This window comes from Dendropsophus ebraccatus, chromosome 7 (assembly GCF_027789765.1).
Source record: "Dendropsophus ebraccatus isolate aDenEbr1 chromosome 7, aDenEbr1.pat, whole genome shotgun sequence".
Taxonomy (NCBI): Eukaryota; Metazoa; Chordata; class Amphibia; order Anura; family Hylidae; genus Dendropsophus; species Dendropsophus ebraccatus.
Genome location: NC_091460.1, coordinates 148,660,435 through 148,679,153, shown reverse-complemented (window position 1 = coordinate 148,679,153; position 18,719 = coordinate 148,660,435). Strand labels below are relative to the sequence as shown.

The window sequence follows — 18,719 nt, the reverse complement described above, 5'->3', positions numbered from 1 at the left end:
CCAAACAATGTAGCAAGATACTGGAAAAAATGAGGACGATATCCAGATCACTCGAACACATTTAAGTTTATATCCAGGTTCATACCCTTTGGCCATATGCAATCTAGTCTATTAATCCACCAGGCCTCTGTATGTTTCAGGAGCCTCTCCCTGTCCCCACCTCTTCTCAGGGGGGAACACTATAATTCTAAATTTGAACTGACTAATGGAATGACCCCTTTCCACAAAATGTTTAGCTACTGGATGTTCAATTTTTCACAATCTTATTGTACTTTTATGGTTATTTATTCTCAATTTCACTTCTGTTGTAGTTTCCCCAATATAAGAAAGCCCACACGGGCACATTATCATATAGATCACAAATTTCGAACTACACGATATATCGTTGTTTGGACGCTGGAATGTATCACCTTTGATTAGGTTACCACAGTTGCTGCAGTGTAGATAGGGAAAATTCCCCCAATTGGTTCCCAAAATGAGGAGGAGTGGACATGGTAGAATACCGTTTGTTTCGGTGTACAACCCTTATAGTGGTTGTATTTCACCAATCCTACGCGGTAATTGGTCCATTCTTAAGGATGGGTTGGGTGATAAAATCCCGGAGTTTTCCCAGCCACCGGTAATGGCATATAAGAGAAGCAAGAGTATCAGGGATGTCCTTGTGAGATCTGACATTGGCTCTGGTAGGAGAGATACACAGCAGACGCTTGCTCCAGTCAGGCCTGGGAATTTTCCCTATCTACACTGCAGCAACTGTGGTAACCTAAGCAAAGGTGATACATTCCAGCGTCCACACAACAAGAATCAAACAACGATATTCGTGTAGTTCGAAATTTGTGATCTATATGATAATGTGCCCGTGTGGGCTTTCTTATATTGGGGAAACTACAACAGAAGTGAAATTGAGAATAAATAACCATAAAAGTACAATAAGATTGTGAAAAATTGAACATCCAGTAGCTAAACATTTTGTGGAAAGGGGTCATTCCATTAGTCAGTTCAAATTTAGAATTATAGTGTTCCCCCCTGAGAAGAGGTGGGGACAGGGAGAGGCTCCTGAAACATACAGAGGCCTGGTGGATTAATAGACTAGATTGCATATGGCCAAAGGGTATGAACCTGGATATAAACTTAAATGTGTTCGAGTGATCTGGATATCGTCCTCATTTTTTCCAGTATCTTGCTACATTGTTTGGTTGTTTTTATGGTTTTATAATGTTTTAATATTGTCTCTACTTACCTTTTAGATGTGTCCAGATTGGGGTCTCTTGGTCCTCCACCGGCTGCGATTCATCTTAGATCGACATGGATGTCGCTTTCACGGTATGTCTCTAATTACAACCACAAGGCTGCAATAAGTCAATGATGTAATCAACAACGAGCTATGATCGAGAATCAATGTGATATGAAGAGAACTATCTGTCCACATAAGATTGACTCTGCGAGGATTAGGATTGGGATCCGCTCTCACATGTGAATGGATGCAAAAGATATATGCTAACAGAGATGACCTGTACATCAAGGAACTGAGTATAAGGCAGTTCCCACCGTGCACTTTGGAAGAGGTGCGATATGGAGACGTTACTTTTGAGAGGCCGATGTAATCGAATAACTGACTGCATTGATCCTCAAAGCGTTTTACATTTCAGTGACTGATCATGTGAAGGACATTTAGCGTCCCGAGTTACCGTGGATACGGTTCAAGTAATGGAGTGATAAAAGCGTCCGGTGTTGTCAGGACGACGAGAAAGTGATGACGCTTCCGGACACATGACTGAACATGTGACTGTGACGTATTGGAGATCCCCGGCGGTATCATCATGTGTGGGAGGTCTCTCACGCGGCCGAGTGTTGGTGGATGGCCAGTGTTTATTGAATGGAAATCGGACATGTGATGTATGACGTCAGCACCATTCCCCAATCACAGAGCACACCTTGCGCAGTCTCCGATGGTTTGTTTACAAGCTGAATGCCGTGATCGACACCTTGATCGTGAAGGAGTTGGAGTCTGTAGCCGAGAGGATCGGAGGACAGGATGGAATACACTGAAGGGTTTGGATAGACTCTTGATACATTATACAATTGCTATGTTGTCCCGTTAGGATATTGAGGAATATAATGCTAATTATGCACATTTGAAATGCACCGCCTACTCCCCTGTCCCCTATTGGATACTTTTAATTGTGTTTGTTAGGATTGGTGGAGGGCCATATAAATTGATCTGTATACAACCCTGTTTTATGCTTGAGAAAGGCTCAGGACATGAGCTGAAACATTGCACTTTTTTCTGTATATGCGAACAGGCACAATAAAGTTCCGATTTTAATCTGATGCTGTCTTCAACCAATCCATTTATATATATATATATATATATATATATATATATATATATATATACATGCATGCGATGGGGCCACTCCGCTGAGAGGGTGTTCTTGCGGGCAGGAACCGGGGCAGCTGCTAGCTAGATGGTTGTCACGGTTTAGGCACGAGGGATCGCAGCTGGATACCGGGCTCCTGACCGAGCGGAGAATAGGCATGCGATTCCTCATTGTCCTTAGTCAGGGCACCAATTATCACACCAATGCCAAGGTTCAGAAACAACGGTAGTTGTATATTTATTGTAACGGTGGTAACTAGTAGTAACAGTCTCTCCGGATGCAACCGGGAATAAGGCAGAGTAATGGGTGATGCTGCAATAGGCTGTGAGAGTAGCGTGCTGAATGATGGGAGTAGTAGTGATACTGAGGATGAGATGCTGGGTGGAATGAGACTGAGATGAATGCTTGCTGTTGATGATTAGAGAAGATGATGAGAGGTATGACTGAAAAACGGCACCCAGATCTGGAGAATAGATGAGAATCTTGAGAACTTGAGAATAGAACACAGCCAGGAACACTTCTTGTGGAACTGGAGCAGCAGAGCACACGTATCTCTCTCCTGACAGGGGAGAGAGAACACACACAACCTATCCCCTCTGTGGTAGGAGACAGACTGAGGTAGAACAGGAAGTTACATGGTATTCCCCAGCCAAAGCTCGATGGACATTGGAGTTACCATGGAAGCAGGGGCAGTCACATGACATCCAGCCATTGCATCATCACACCATTAGGCATATACAGATAAATATACATGAAGAGTACCATACTTGAACACTGGGAGGCGACATAATACCCTTAGGCACTGATACCTGAATATGCATACAAGAAATGAATGGAATAGCAGACCTGAACACTGAGAGGGGTGACACAATACACACAGTTTGCAGTGAACCATAGCTTTCCAGAACAGGAATGGTCATAATAAAAGTGTGAGGATAAGAGGGCCTGTTCTGGGACACTGCATACCTCCCTACTAGAAATGAGCCGACCTCGGCGAAACACAAGTTGAGGTAGATGTGGATGAATGAAACACAAAAGGAAGGAAGGAATGTAAGTGTGATTGAGTATGTTGGTGTGTGTTTCCCACGCTCAAGGCACAGGTAAGAGAAGAGAAATATGAAGAGAAAGAAAAACCCTAGTGGCAGGACTTCACCTAGGGGTGCCTAACATACTCTGGTTACAGGTAGTTAGCGCGTGGACTATCTGACATGTGAGCCAGGACTACTGAACTGCTGGCGGGTGACCATCAAATTCCAGACAGTTTGGACAGTAGGTTTCCAATGACAATGACTTGGACACCTGGAAGAGAAAGAAGAAAATAACAAAAGCAAGCATACATTTGGGTACCCTCACACACGCCACTCAATCATAGGACACAAGTATTCCGTAGGCCAAACACACGAAAAGGTATCCAAGGTGCAGTATGTATGAACAAATGTAAATGTGAAGGGTGACTATGTGCAACAACTACTGTGTTGGGACAAGACAGGGATAAACAAACAATGGAGACACAAGGAAGGGAAAAACACAGAAGACCACAAATACTGTGAGGTCCTGAGGAACACTGGCTCAAATAATACTGTGACTTCTAGAGAAAAACTGGTTCCCATAACCTTTCCAGTTGAAAATACAATAATACAATATATGAAGAAAATACAATACTCTTTTGGAACTACACTCTTTGGAAAATATACTCTTCAAAAAATAGACTTTCTCTGAGGCTATAGATATATGCTGACTCCTTACTCAGAGGAGAAGGAAACTGACTTTGGCATTAGAACATACTCTATGAGAAGATATACTTTTTTCAAAAGACACACTTTACTCTGAGACTATCTAAATGACTTTTCTGCTTACTCAGAGGAAGAAAATATATATGACTTTGGTATGAAAATAACCTTTGACCACTGAAGTGCAATAATAAACTTCTGACAATCACATAATCATGAAAAGTGCTTTAGGAAGGACTGGGTAAGTGTCTCTGTGTGGTAGAGTCTCTTTAGGCAATATACACCATCGTCCATGTAAAGGCTCTGGGACAGGCACTAGAGAACAATGTCACAAGTTGAGTGTCCATCAGCACATGGCTGGATGAGAAACAAGGAAGCTTGGTCAGGAGGACCAGGCGCGAACCTTAAACGTTGCAAAGAACTTTTTAATCACACAGCAAACAAAACAGGAACAGTTGCATAAACAGTTTAAGGACTTTGGTCTCTATAGCGAACTGGTGGTGTTCCTCAAGTTGAGCGCTCAGACCGTCTCAGCGTAAGGACACTTTCATCAGCAGCTTGCTCTGGTGCAGGTTGGTGATGAGCCACGGCAGCTGGTTGAGGAGGAAGAGCTGCAGGCTGTAGGGCTGCAGAAGGTGGAGCTGCAGGCTGTAGGGCTGCAGGAGGTGGAGCTGCCGGATGTGGAACTGTAGGATGAGGGATGACCGGGACGCTCATGGGAATCTTCTGATAGCCAATCGGTATGAGGAACGGCTCAGTTCGAAACATATCCTCGAGAGAGGGCTGCTTAGATGGAGCCTCTGGAGCAGGCAGAGGTGCCTGAACAAGTTCCGGATAAGGTGCTAGGAGGCCCTGCAGATCCTCTCTCGTGCAGCGTTTTATCCTGTTTCGATGCACAGTTTGGGGGGCTAGGCCCGGCTTTTTGACCTCGTATACATCAGTCTCTGGATAGGGAATTAAGGAGATGGTATAGGGTTCAGGTTCCCAAAGACTCTCCAGTTTATAAGAACGGTGATACTTCTTATGCCAAACTTTATCCCCCACTGTTAGTGGTGCGGCATTCGCCCATTTTTTTTATCAACAATCTCTCGGGCATCCTGAATCCTCCTCTGATGCTCCTGGACCCAGTCAGTGTCAGGCAGAGGGTTGAGAGTGTCAGGGACTTGAACTCCTAGGGTGCGGTCTTGAGGAAGCTGACCTTGGCGCCCAAACATCAAATAGAAAGGGGAGTAGCCGGTAGAGCAATGAGTGGTGTTATTGTAGATTTCCACCAGCTCGTCCAACAGGTAAGGCCATTCGACCCGTTTGGCCACTGAAGCTGTCCTTAGCATATTGATGAAAACATGGTTGATCTTTTCGCAGAGGCCATTCCCTTGGGGGTGATAGGCTGTGGTACGCAGCTTCTTACACTCATGGTAAGTGCACAATTCATGGAAAAGTTGAGACTCGAAGGCCGGACCCCGGTCTGTCAGTAGGGACTCTGGGCAGCCATATTGTTTCATGTATTCCTTGTAGAAGGTAATGGCTGTAGTCCTGGCAGTCAGGTTCCTGACAGGCACTACGACTACCCACTTGAAGTAGTGGTCGACCATGGTAAGGGCATAAGTGTATCCACACCTCGTTGGAGCCAGCTTCACGTGATCTAGGGCGACAAGCTTATTCGGCCTGTGGGACACGATGGAATGTAAGGGGGCTCTGGCCTCTCTTCCCCCGGCCTTAGAGATGTTGCACGCATGGCACTCGGCACACCAGTTTTCGATATCTGCTCCCATCCCGATCCAATAGAAACATTGCCGGATAGTTGCCTCCGTCTTGTGGACCCCGAAATGACCGGACCGGTCATGGTAGGCGTCTAGCACCATCTTGGCATCTCAGTGGGGAATCAGGATTTGGTGGCACCGCTCTCCCGAGACGGGGTCCGAGGAATTCCGGAGGATAAAGCCCTTGTGGAGGAAAAGTCTCTTTCGCTGCCTCCAGAGTCGTCTCAGTTCAATGTCAGGATAAGGCCTTTTTATTCACATGGGGACTCGACCCGTGGAGATGTAGTCATAGATCTCCCCCAGGACTCTGGACTCCTCCTGAACAGTTTGCCACCTGGCCAGGTCCTGGTGAGCACTCAGTTGAGAGGGAGGTTCTCCTGGCTTAGCCACACTCACGACACACTGGGTGGCGAACCTTTGATAGAAGGGGGGCATCTCAACATCCTCCCAGTCACCGTCTTCCGGGGGTTCCTCGCCTTGAGGTAGCCAGGACAAGAGATCCGCGTTGACATTGGCCTTGCCACTGCGGTACTTGATCTCAAAATCAAAACTCGCCAACCGGGAGGCTCACCGTTGCTCTAGGGCACCAAGCCGGGTGGTATTGAGGTGTGCTAGCGGGTTATTATCCGTATAGATGGTAAATGGTGTGGCCGCAAGGTAGTCTTTGAATTTCTCTGTGACGGCCCACACTAGAGCTAGAAATTCCAGTTTGAATGAGCTGTAATTGTTGTCATTCTTCTCGGCACCCCTGAGGCTTCGGCTGGCATAAGCAATAACTCTCCCAATTATCTTGGACTTGAGATAACACGGCCCCGAGGCCTTGGAAGCTGGCAACGGTATAGAGCTGGAAGGGAAGATTATAATCGGTATAGGCCAGGACGGGAGGTGTGGTCAACAGGTGTTTCAGGGTTCGAAACGCAGTCTCTTGCCGTTCGGTCCACTCGACAGGGAGTCGTCGGTTGTAGTTCTCCCGAGGGCATCCCCAGAGCAACTCGTTAAGTGGCTCGGCCACCTGTGCAAAGTGAGGTATGAAGCGGCGCTAGTAGCCGGCAAACCTGAGGAAACTTCTCACCTCCTTCACAGTCTTAGGGGTGTCCCAGTGTTCCACAGCTGAGATCTTCTCAGGATCAGGCCGTATTCCCTCAGCACTCACGACATGCCCCAAGTAGTTCACTTGGGGTTTGAGAAGGTGACACTTGGATGGTTTGATTTTCAGGCCATGATCAATGAGGACCTGGAACACTTCAGCCAGATGATGAATATGATCTTCGTAGGTGCGTGAATACACAATAACATCATCAAGGTAGAGCAGGACACTCTGGAAGTTGACATGGCCGAGGCACCTTTCCATCAACCGCTGAAAGGTAGCGGGGGCGTTACATAGCCCGAAGGGCATACTGGTGAATTCAAAGAGTCCCATGGGGGGTAGTGAAGGCCGTCTTCTCCCGGTCCTTGGGAGCCATGGGTACCTGCCAATACCCGCTGGTGAGAACTAAAGTTGAGAAATAGGCGGCTGACCCCAAGGCAGCGATAGACTCCTCAATTCGGGGCAAGGGATATGCATCCTTGTGCGTGATAGTGTTCAGTTTCCTATAATCAACGCAGAACCGGATGTTGCCATCTTTCTTCTTGACGAGGACGATAGGGGCAGCCCACGGACTCTGGCTTTCCTGAATGACATTAGTGTCCTTCATCTCCTCGAGCAACTTCTTAGCTTGTTGATAGTTGGCAGGGGGAATTGGCCTGGGTTTCTCCTTGATAGGCGGATGGTCCCCTGTATTGATTCGGTGCTGAACTAGATTGGTTTTCCCAAAGTCAAGAGAGTGCTTACTGAAGGCTTCATGGTGCCGCTTAACAACTTTGAGAATACCATTGAGATATTCAACAGGAGTATTTGCATCGCCTATGTGGAGTTCGTCCCACCAGGAAGTAGGGGCCCTGTTAGAGTCTCTCGGGGTAGCACGGATGGATCTCTGATGAGCAATGGTCTCTTCACAGACAACATCTTTAGGGTCGAATTGATGCAGCATGGCTACCGTGGTGAACTTGTACAGGTTGGCAGGAGAGTCACCGAGGTTTACCAGGCGCACTGGGACTTGACCATTGGAGACAGTCACAAGGCTCCTAGCAGCTCTCACAAGGGGTTGCCCTTCGATTTCGGTGGAGTCCAGCAGGGCTTCATAGTCGGCATTGTCTAGGCCTGGGCGAACCCGGTACCAGATGAGGACCTCGCTGTTAGCTGGGATGGTAATCGGACGGGCGTCCCTAGTGCGGACACGGCAGATTTCTCTCCGATGATTGACAAACTTCTGCTGAGCGGTGAGCGCTTTGATGGTCTTCTGGACAGCTTGCCTGTAGTGGGGAGAGGGATGAGACAAAGAGGCATGCAGAGCATCTAATAGTTCAGCAAATACATGGCGAATAACATCCATGCCTAGAACAGTAGTACCACTATCCCCCTGAGCTTCAGTAACAATTACACCTTGATGAGGTAACTCCCGGTTACCAATACAAATGGTAGGCTCCCAGTAGCCTAGTTGTGAGATAGGTCGGCCATTGCTAGCAATTAATTTTAAACGGTACTCTTCAACCGGGCCTAACGCCCTCAGGTCCCAATGTTCCTTGAAAATGTGCCTGGGTATGGTAGTCACTTGGGAACCTGTGTCCACATGGGCTTCAAGGGGGACATTGTCTATCCAGAGAGTCACATGCGGGCATTGCAAGAGGAACCTGGAGAACCACTGTGATTCCTGCGGGCCTGGGGTTTGACCTCCTGGGTGTTGGCCCTCGGACCCAGGGGTAGCCCGTTTAACTGAAAGCACTGGGACCGGTAGTGTCCATGTCGCCTACAATAGCCACAGTAATAGCACAGGGTCCTGAGTCTTTGGGGCGGAGGCCTATCAGGACTCGGGTACTCAGGGCGAGAGTCCTGGGACAGGGACGTGGAGGAGGCCCCTTGCAGTCCCCTTATAGCTTGGCAGAGGGAGTCAACCACCTGAGTAAGGAGGTCAGAGGTAACTGGAGAGTTAGCAAATGTAGGCTGTTGTGAGGCTTGAATAGCGGGAACAGGTGTAGCCACAGGTGAGACTGGAGGTGCGGGGGTAGCCCCTGCCAGATCTACAGGAGCTGGGCCCGCAATACAGCCAGCACAGGGAGTGTCAATTCCAACCACCCGTAGGGCCAGGGTCTTGAAGTCCAGGAAGGACATGGTAGGATTCTGAGCGGCTAGCATGCGTAGTTGACTCTGGATGAGCCTGTATAAAGCGATCAGTAATTAGGCCTTTGGCGGCTGAGGGGTCTATAGTATCGACTTGTCTTAGGGCCCTATAGGCAGATTGGGGTGCCAATGCATAGTCTCTTAGTCTCACCTGGCTTCTGGCGACGGTCGTAGAACTGGAGGCGGACCACTGTGGGTGACTGTGCCTCAAATTCTCTGCTCAGACGGGCCAGGATCTGCTGGACGTCAGATTTTTCAGTTGCCGGCCATGACCGTACCTCCTCAGCGGCGGGGCCTTCCAGTTGCCCCAGCAGCAGCTGCACCTGTTGAGTGGGAGAGAGTGAGACAAGTTCGAGAGTACGTGAAATCTTTTCTCTGAAAGCAGCTAGAGTGTGGGGTTCCCCTTTATAGCTGGGGAGGTTGGAAGGCCCAATAAAGAATGGTACTGCGGCAGTAACTAGGGGTGCAGGGACAACAGCAGGGGGCCTCGCTGCGGGAGCGAGGGAATTAGAAGACGATGTGGGCGGACTGCCCCCACCATCAGAGTCTTTACTGTGAGCTGTGGACATGGTAGCAGCGGAGGTACTGTGCCTTTAAGACGTAGATGGGCTGCAGAGGCGTTGGAGCGGCAGGTGGAACTTGGAGACCGGGAGCGCAGCGGGCCGGTGGGCTGCGGTGATGAGGGACAGTTAAAAGGGTGGGCATAGTGGTGTGAACAGCCGGGCCTCGGTGAGGGCGGAAGAAGGTCTCGGAGACTTCCGGTTGTGCAGCCCCAATCTTCCTCCCCCCAGCAACGGAGGCTGCGACACAGCAGGGCCGGGAGGCGGGGCTTGAGCAGCGGCAACGAAATCCGCCAGCACACCAGTTAACCCTTTCCGGGACCGCGGCGGGGTGCGGGCAAAGTCTTTTTGGGGTTGCGGCACACTTTTGGGGGCACACAACGTGATCTGTATCCTGTTTGTAACGCCAAATGCGATGCCCGGGCCCCTAGGGGCCACTCTGCTGAGAGGATGTTGTTGCGGGCAGGAACCAGAGCAGCTGCTAGCTAGATGGTTGTCACGGTTTAGGCACGAGGGATCGCAGCTGGAAACCGGGCTCCTGACCGAGCGGAGACTAGGCATGCGATTCCTCGTTGTCCTTAGTCAGGACACCAATTATCACACCAATGCCAAGGTTCAGAAACAACGGTAGTTGTGTATTTATTGTAACGGTGGTAACTAGTAGCAACAGTCTCTCCGGATGCAACCGGGAATAAGGCAGAGTAATGGGTGATGCTGCAATAGGCTGTGAGAGTAACGTGCTGGATGATGGGAGTAGTAGTGATACTGAGGATAAGATGCTGGGTGGAATGAGACTGAGATTAATACTTGCTGTTGATGAGTAGAGAAGATGATGAAAGGTATGACTGAAGAACGGCACCCAGATCTGGAGAATAGAAGAATAGAATAGAATACAAGAAATGAATGGAATAGCAGACCTGAACGCTGAGAGGGGTGACACAATACACACAGTTTGCAGTGAACCATAGCTTTCCAGAACAGGAATGGTCATAATAAAAGTGTGAGGATAAGAGGGCCTGTTCTGGGACACTGTGTATATATAATATATATATATATATATATATATATATATATATATATATATATATATATATATATATATATATATAATATATATTACACAGGTCAAAAAGAAAAAAAATTTTACTGGTGTCCAAAATATTTTAATGATTTTGGGGTATTTTTGGGGTGCTGATTCTGAATATGCTATCAGTTTTGCCAGATTGGCTTAAGTTTTTTTTTCATGTCTTGTTCATTTTTGAAGATTACTTTCTAAAACTAGTTAAAATAAACTAAAATCAACACTTACTTTGTAAAATTTATTGTATTCATGACAATAGCAATAAAGTTAATGCGCGTGTAGCAAATTACGTCTTTTTTTTTTTTTACACATTTCACGAAAATTCTCAAAAACTTGAGCCAATCTGGCAAAACTGATAGCATATTCAGAATCAGCACCCCAAAGTTACCCTAAATTCGTTGAAATATCTTTGGCCCCAAAAATGCTGTTGACCTGTGTTATGTGTATATATACTGTATATATATATATATATATATATATATATATATATACACAAACACATATATACACTTATATTTTTTTTTAATTGTTCCATTTTACTATCTATATTGTAAAGTAATCCTGAAATTTTGCAGTTTTTACTGACACCAGTATATAGATAACACAGAAAGGAGAACAGTAACAGCAGTATATAGATTACAGACAGGAGAACAGTGGCAGGTGACAGCAGTATATAGCTAACACAGACGCTGTGTAACCCCGGTGGTCACAGGAAGCTGTGTCTGGCCATGATTTTCTACTGCGGCAGCCATTATAGGGGGAACTTTTGCTCCCAATCAGGAGAATGACGGCTATGGAAGTGCCTGATCCCCTGTATGACGTTCCCCATTCCTATCTGCCCTGTATGACGTCCCCTGTATAACGTCTCCCCCCCTTCCTGTCTGCCCTGTATGACGTCCCCTGTATAACGTCTCCCCCCCTTTCTGTCTGCCCTGTATGACGTCCCCTGTATAACGTCCCTGTCTGCCCTGTATGACGTCCCCTGTATAACGTCTCCCCCCCCTGTCTGCCCTGTATGACGTCCCCTATATAACGTCTCCCCCTCCCTGTCTGCCCTGTATGACGTCCCCTGTATGACGTCTCCCCCCCCGTTCCCCCTGTATGACGTCCCCTGTATGACGTCTCCCCCCCTTCCTGTCTGCCCTGTATGACGTCCCCTGTATAACGTCTCCCCCCCTTCCTGTCTGCCCTGTATGACGTCCCCTGTATAACGTCTCCCCCCCTTCCTGTCTGCCCTGTATGACGTCCCCTGTATAACGTCTCCCCCCCTTCCTGTCTGCCCTGTATGACGTCCCCTGTATAACGTCTCCCCCCCTTCCTGTCTGCCCTGTATGACGTCCCCTGTATAACGTCTCCCCCCCTTCCTGTCTGCCCTGTATGACGTCCCCTGTATAACGTCTCCCCCCCTTCCTGTCTGCCCTGTATGACGTCCCCTATATAACGTCTCCCCCTCCCTGTCTGCCCTGTATGACGTCCCCTGTATAACGTCTCCCCCTCCCTGTCTGCCCTGTATGACGTCCCCTGTATAACGTCTCCCCCCCGTTCCCCCTGTATGACGTCCCCTGTATAACCTCTCCCCCTGTAATAATGTCCATATTCCCCAATAGATGATACGAGCAGGGCTGATATACACATGAGATATAGATATACACAGCAGCGTGTCCTGTATACACCTCTCTCTGTCATCATTTCTTATATCTCTGCCCAGGTACCAGACGGACGGCCAGGACACACGTTTGTTACGGCTGTTTACGCCAAGGATCCTGATGCTGCAAACAATGGGAGCGTGGTGTACACAATGTCCTCAGGTAACGGCCACCGATTAGTACTGGACGTTCATTCAGACAGAAAAACTATAAAGGTGGCACCATGTGAGGGGGGTGAAGCTATAAACACACACACACTATTAGCACACACATTGCGCACACACACTCTATTAGCACACACATTGCATGCACACACACACACTATTAGCACACACATTGCACACACACACACTATTAGCACACACATTGCGCACACACACACACTATTAGCACACACATTGCTCACACACACATTGCACGCACACACATTGCGCACACACACACACTATTAGCCCTCACATTGCGCACACACACACACTATTAGCACACACATTGCACACACACACACACACACTATTAGCACACACATTGCACACACACACTCTATTAGCACACACATTGCATGCACACACACACACACTCACGCACACACATTGCACACACACACTCCACTAACACACACACTATTAGCACACACATTGCACATACACACACACACACTACTAACACACACTCCACTAACACACATATACTTACGCATATAGCAGTAGCAGTGGAGGATGACACAGTCTCTGCCCATGAGGAGGAGGTGGAGCGGGGATCATACTGCTCATCTGTCTCTGCTCTGGGGGGCATTAGGATGATGTCTGCCATGCAGGAGGGGGGCATTAGGATGATGTCTGCCATGCAGGAGGGGGGCATTAGGATGATGTCTGCCATGCAGGAGGGGGGCATTAGGATGATGTCTGCCATGCAGGAGGGGGGCATTAGGATGATGTCTGCCATGCAGGAGGGGGGCATCAGGATGATGTCTGCCATGCAGGAGGGGGGCATTAGGAAGATGTCTGCCATGCAGGAGGGGGGCATTAGGATGATGTCTGCCATGCAGGAGGGGGGCATTAGGATGATGTCTGCCATGCAGGAGGGGGGCATTAGGAAGATGTCTGCCATGCAGGAGGGGGGCATTAGGATGATGTCTGCCATGCAGGAGGGGGGCATTAGGATGATGTCTTCCATGCAGGAGGGGGGCATTAGGATGATGTCTGCCATGCTGTTTCCGTCAAGAGGGGGCTGGGGTTGTTGGCTGGGACATGCTGTGGGGTCCTGATCGGCCCCTCTGATGCTGTGTAGTTAGGTGGGATTGCACAGATCTGTGTTCTCTCTATGTTGCATGTATATGGATCTGATTGTCTTTGCTGCAGATGGACTCACGTTACTTTTGTACTTTTTCCCTAAAGATGATGACTTGGATCATTTCTATATTAACAGTAGTAGTGGGGAAATATGGACGAGCCGGACCCTGTCAGCGAATCTCAGATCCCACTATCAGTTATCGGTCATTGCCCGGGATCAGGGGGTCCCCCACCTGGAGGAAGACGTCACGCTGAACATTCAGGTAACACAAGTGCAAAAAGAAAATATCCTTAAGGTCACAACCACACAATGTTTTTCTGGCAGTTTCTGGGCCATTTTTCCACAAACGACGGCCATTGTTTTAATTTAACAGACGTTATGTGGGTGAAAAATGACGGACGTCCAAAAAAACTTCTGTCAAATGGTCAAAAAAAGACATTGTCTGGTCCTGGCCTAATTGTGTCCTTTTTATATTTTTGTGGGAGAAATCCAAGGTAGATCCAGGCGATATGTCAAGATCCTCTCCCTCTGCTGCTGCGCGACCATGAAGGTCACGATCACTTTATTAATCCACTATTGGCCACATTTAGTGTATTTCCTGTATTATTTTCCGTATTTCCTGTATTATTCCCGTATTTTCTGTATTATTTCCTGTATTTTTTGTATTATTTCCTGTATTATTTTTCTATTTCCTGTATTATTTCCCTATTATTTCCCGTATTTCCCTATTATTTCCTATATTACTTCCTGTATTATTTCCTGTATTATTTTCTCTATTTCCTGTAATTTCTGTATAATTTCCCATATTTCCTGTATTATTTTCTGTACTTCCTGTATTTCCTGAATTTTCAGTATTTCCTGTATTTTTTGTATTATTTCCTGTATTATTTTCTCTATTTCCTGTATTATTTCCCTATTATTTCCCATATTTCCCTATAATTTCCTGTATTTCCCGTTTTTCCCTATTATTTCCTATATTATTTCCTGTATTATTTCCTGCATTTCCTGTATTATTTTCTGTATTTCCAGTATTTCCTCAGTTCCCTGTATTATTTCCTGCATTTCCCGTATTTTTTTCTCTATTTCCTGTATTTCCTGTATTATATCCCGAATTTTTGTATTATTTCCCATATTATTTTCTATATTTCCCATCTTTCCTGTATTATTTCCCATATTTCCTGTATTATTTCTGTATTTCCTGTATTTCCTAAATTTCCTGTATTATTTCCCATATTATTTTCCATCTTTCCTGTATTATTTCCTTTAATTCCCATCTTTCCTGTATTATTTCCTTTAATTCCCATATTTCCTGTATTATTTTGTGTATTTCCCATATTTCCTGTATTATTTCCTCTATTTCCCATCTTTCCTCTATTTCCTGTATTATTTCCTCTATTATTTCCTCTATTTCCCATCTTTCCTCTATTTCCTGTATTATTTCATCTATTTCCCATCTTTCCTCTATTTCCTGTATTATTTCCTCTATTTCCTGTATTATTTCATCTATTTCCTGTATTATTTCCTCTATTTACTGTATTATTTCCTGTATTTTCTGGACAGATTATTGATAGTTTAAAGTACAGAGGACCCTGAGGCAAATTTCACACACAGAAAAATAAAAGCGAAAAATGGAAATGAAATCGATTTCTATCATCTATTTAATCACTTTATATAATTATTATGATAATGGCATACGACACTATTCAATATAGTATAGTAAAGTAGAGTATCTGAGTGAAAACACAGTAAGGGTGCATTCACACCTACAGGATCTGCAGCAGATTTGATGCTGTGTTCAGTTATTTAAATGAAATCTGCTGCAGAAAATCAGCTGCAGATCCTGTAGGTGTGAACGCACCATAATACATTTTCTCCTCCCACTTTTCCTGGTGCTTTTTGTAGCCAATAACTATGCAGGGGGTTTGTGTGTGACAGGCCCTAGGAGCACGCTGGCATTGCAGGAACGGCATCTACAGTCATTGGCTGGCTTACTCATGTGACCTCCAGAGTATAAGGACTTGGGACTTCCTGCTCGTCATCAGACGCCATCTTGACAATTGTCAGGGAGAGAGGCTGCTGCAGGGAGAGTTAGGATTTAGCGGATTGTAGGCAGAAAAGACCCAAAAGGCCTTGTTAGGGCTACTACACAGCACAGCATATAGCTCCGTCCATACCGCTACTTAGACAGGCAGGCTGATACTAATTCTCCTGAATACGCTTGTGTGTGGATCTATTTGCTGTTACATTCTCATTGTCCCAGGACAAGTTGTTGTGCTTTGCGCTTCTTCCCAAAGAAATAAAAGCAGCTGCCATATGCAAGGGAGCCTGTTGGTATGTCCAGTAGGCAGGAAGAGGAGCAAAGTGAGGAAGAGGAGGATGACAATTGAGTGACCTGGGCAAGCGTCATGGCTAGCGAGGGCAGCAATGCAGATGAGGAGGCATGCACAGCATCGAGGCAGGCAGGGAGAGGCAGTTGGGTGGCCGAAGGGAGAGAAAAGTCCAGGCGGAGAAGGTAGGCTGGGGCCAGCAGGGCTGCAGCTCTTCCCCATAGCAGCCCCTCACAATAAGCTCCTCCATCGAAGCCTCAGTCTTAAATGGAAGCCAAGCACTGGACTGAGTGGGAGAGAGCGAACAGACAACAACCTGCACCAGTAGGTGCCACCACTGCCTCTTCCCCTGTTTTGTGTGCTGTCACTATTCCATCCCTAGCAAACACTGTTTTCCAGACTAAAGCTCAATTTATGATGCACTCCACAAATTCAGTTTGAGGCCCTTAAGGTCATCCCTCACTTCAAGGGCCTTAAACTCAATTATTTATTATTGTGGGCTCACCTCAAGAGCCACAAACTCAATTATCAATTATTGTGGGCTCACCTCAAGGGCCACAAACTTAATTTTTACAGGGTTTCCATGAGACCCACCTCCCTTTATGTGTAGTACGCGTCTGAGTACATCACACACACAATGACAGTTAGCGGTGGGTGCTGTGTGATGTCCCCCTTGCCTATGCAATCTGTAGCTGTCAGAGACAACGTGATTTAAAGGGGTGCAGGAAAATTTTTCTTCTTTCTTTTGCTTACAGTTTGGCTTTCTGTCTATGTAGAGGAAAGAAGGTTTCCTTGTAGTGGAAAAAGACTTTACATAGAGGTTATATTGTGTTTGGAGTGAATACAGTGATCCCTCAACATATAATATTAATTGGTTCCAGGACGACCATTACTCTAGTCCATAACTCTATGGAAAACTGGTAATTGGTTCTGAAGCCGCCAATATATCACCCCAAAAAAAGAAAAAAATTAAGATTTAAAGAAAAATAATCTGATAACTTATATAGATAAAGCAAGTGCTTACATACAACAGTCAGAGCGACTGGAAGCTGTACATCACTTTCTATGTAGAGGACTGGACTGGTTTCAGGGTCCTGTACAGATCACACAGGGTCCCAGAAATATAACATGAAGCCGCCCTCACCTGGTGCCCAAAGGAGCAGCTCATCCTGGTGCAGGACACAGCAGCACAGGACACACCATACTGCAGAGAATCACTACCAGCCAACCAGTGCAGGCACCTCAGGAATACTGGGGGTTTTACCAATATAATGGCCACTTTTTCTGGTCAATCATCTAGATATTCACATGTGCCGCAGATCCCGACTGTCTGTAGCAGTGCATGTTGTATGTTGTATCTGGTCTCAAGTTACGATGGTCCAGAAAGGACCATTGTATGTTAAAAATATTGTATCCTGAGGCCATTGTAAGTTGAGGGATCACTGTAGCTGAGAGGCTGTGATAGTGGCGTGATACTGCGACTTTGGCGTGTTAGATGCAGCCAGGCATGCTTCCCCTGCTGTCCCAGCTGCATCCAGAGGTGTTGGCATCATTTACTGAGGTGTCATTGTGGACTTCGTGACCCCCAAATTAAGGTTTCCAAGAAACAAGCCTGCATCTCCCATTGACTTCAATGGGATTTGATACTCGATCGATCTGTTGAACATTGGGGTAGCTTCACACGTAATGTATCCGCAGCTGATTTCTCCACAGTCTGGCCTCCTTCAGGGGCCCCGGACGTCTCCTGCAGGTCAGACAATGAGTGCGCTGCGGCGCGGCCTTAAGGAGTGTTTGAATTTTGAGCCTTTGAGTATTTTGGTTCCCGCTCATCTCTAATATCGACTCTATCATCTCTGTCTGTGCGCAGTGTAAAAAAACCCACCAAACTGGTTTTGCACAAACGGACGTTTTTCTATATTGGAGCTGTCCCTCAGCTGACCCATTGGAGCTGTCCCTCAGCTGACCCATTGGAGCTGTCCCTCAGCTGACGCCATTGGAGCTGTCCCTCAGCTGACCCATTGGAGCTGTCCCTCAGCTGACCCATTGGAGCTGTCCCTCAGCTGACCCATTGGAGCTGTCCCTCAGCTGACGCCATTGGAGCTGTCCCTCAGCTGACGCCATTGGAGCTGTCCCTCAGCTGACGCCATTGGAGCTGTCCCTCAGCTGACGCCATTGGAGCTGTCCCTCAGCTGACGCCATTGGAGCTGTCCCTCAGCTGACGCCATTGGAGCTGTCCCTCAGCTGACGCCATTGGAGCTGTCCCTCAGCTGACGCCATTGGAGCTGTCCCTCAGCTGACGCCATTGGAGCTGTCCCTCAGCTGACGCCATTGGAGCTGTCCCTCAGCTGACGCCATTGGAGCTGTCCCTCAGCTGACGCCATTGGAGCTGTCCCTCAGCTGACGCCATTGGAGCTGTCCCTCAGCTGACGCCATTGGAGCTGTCCCTCAGCTGACGCCATTGGAGCTGTCCCTCAGCTGACGCCATTGGAGCTGTCCCTCAGCTGACGCCATTGGAGCTGTCCCTCAGCTGACGCCATTGGAGCTGTCCCTCAGCTGACGCCATTGGAGCTGTCCCTCAGCTGACGCCATTGGAGCTGTCCCTCAGCTGACGCCATTGGAGCTGTCCCTCAGGCTGACGCCATTGATTCTTCTTGCCTTAGAACAGCAGCATGGAAGAACTGCGACTACAAGAACACAAAGTCCCATTATTACATATAGTTACCA

General features: G+C 47.2%; 1 protein-coding gene across 1 annotated transcript in view; it reads left to right on the top strand.

The window, feature by feature from the left end:
- The window catches only part of DCHS2 (dachsous cadherin-related 2), a 272,583-nt gene that overhangs the window by 190,960 nt on the left and 62,904 nt on the right, over positions 1 to 18,719 (top strand). The window contains exons 7-8 of the mRNA XM_069976220.1: positions 12,438 to 12,537; positions 13,773 to 13,930. Of these exons, the coding sequence (XP_069832321.1) occupies positions 12,438 to 12,537; positions 13,773 to 13,930 (258 nt within the window). The remainder of the gene's footprint in view (positions 1 to 12,437; positions 12,538 to 13,772; positions 13,931 to 18,719) is intronic.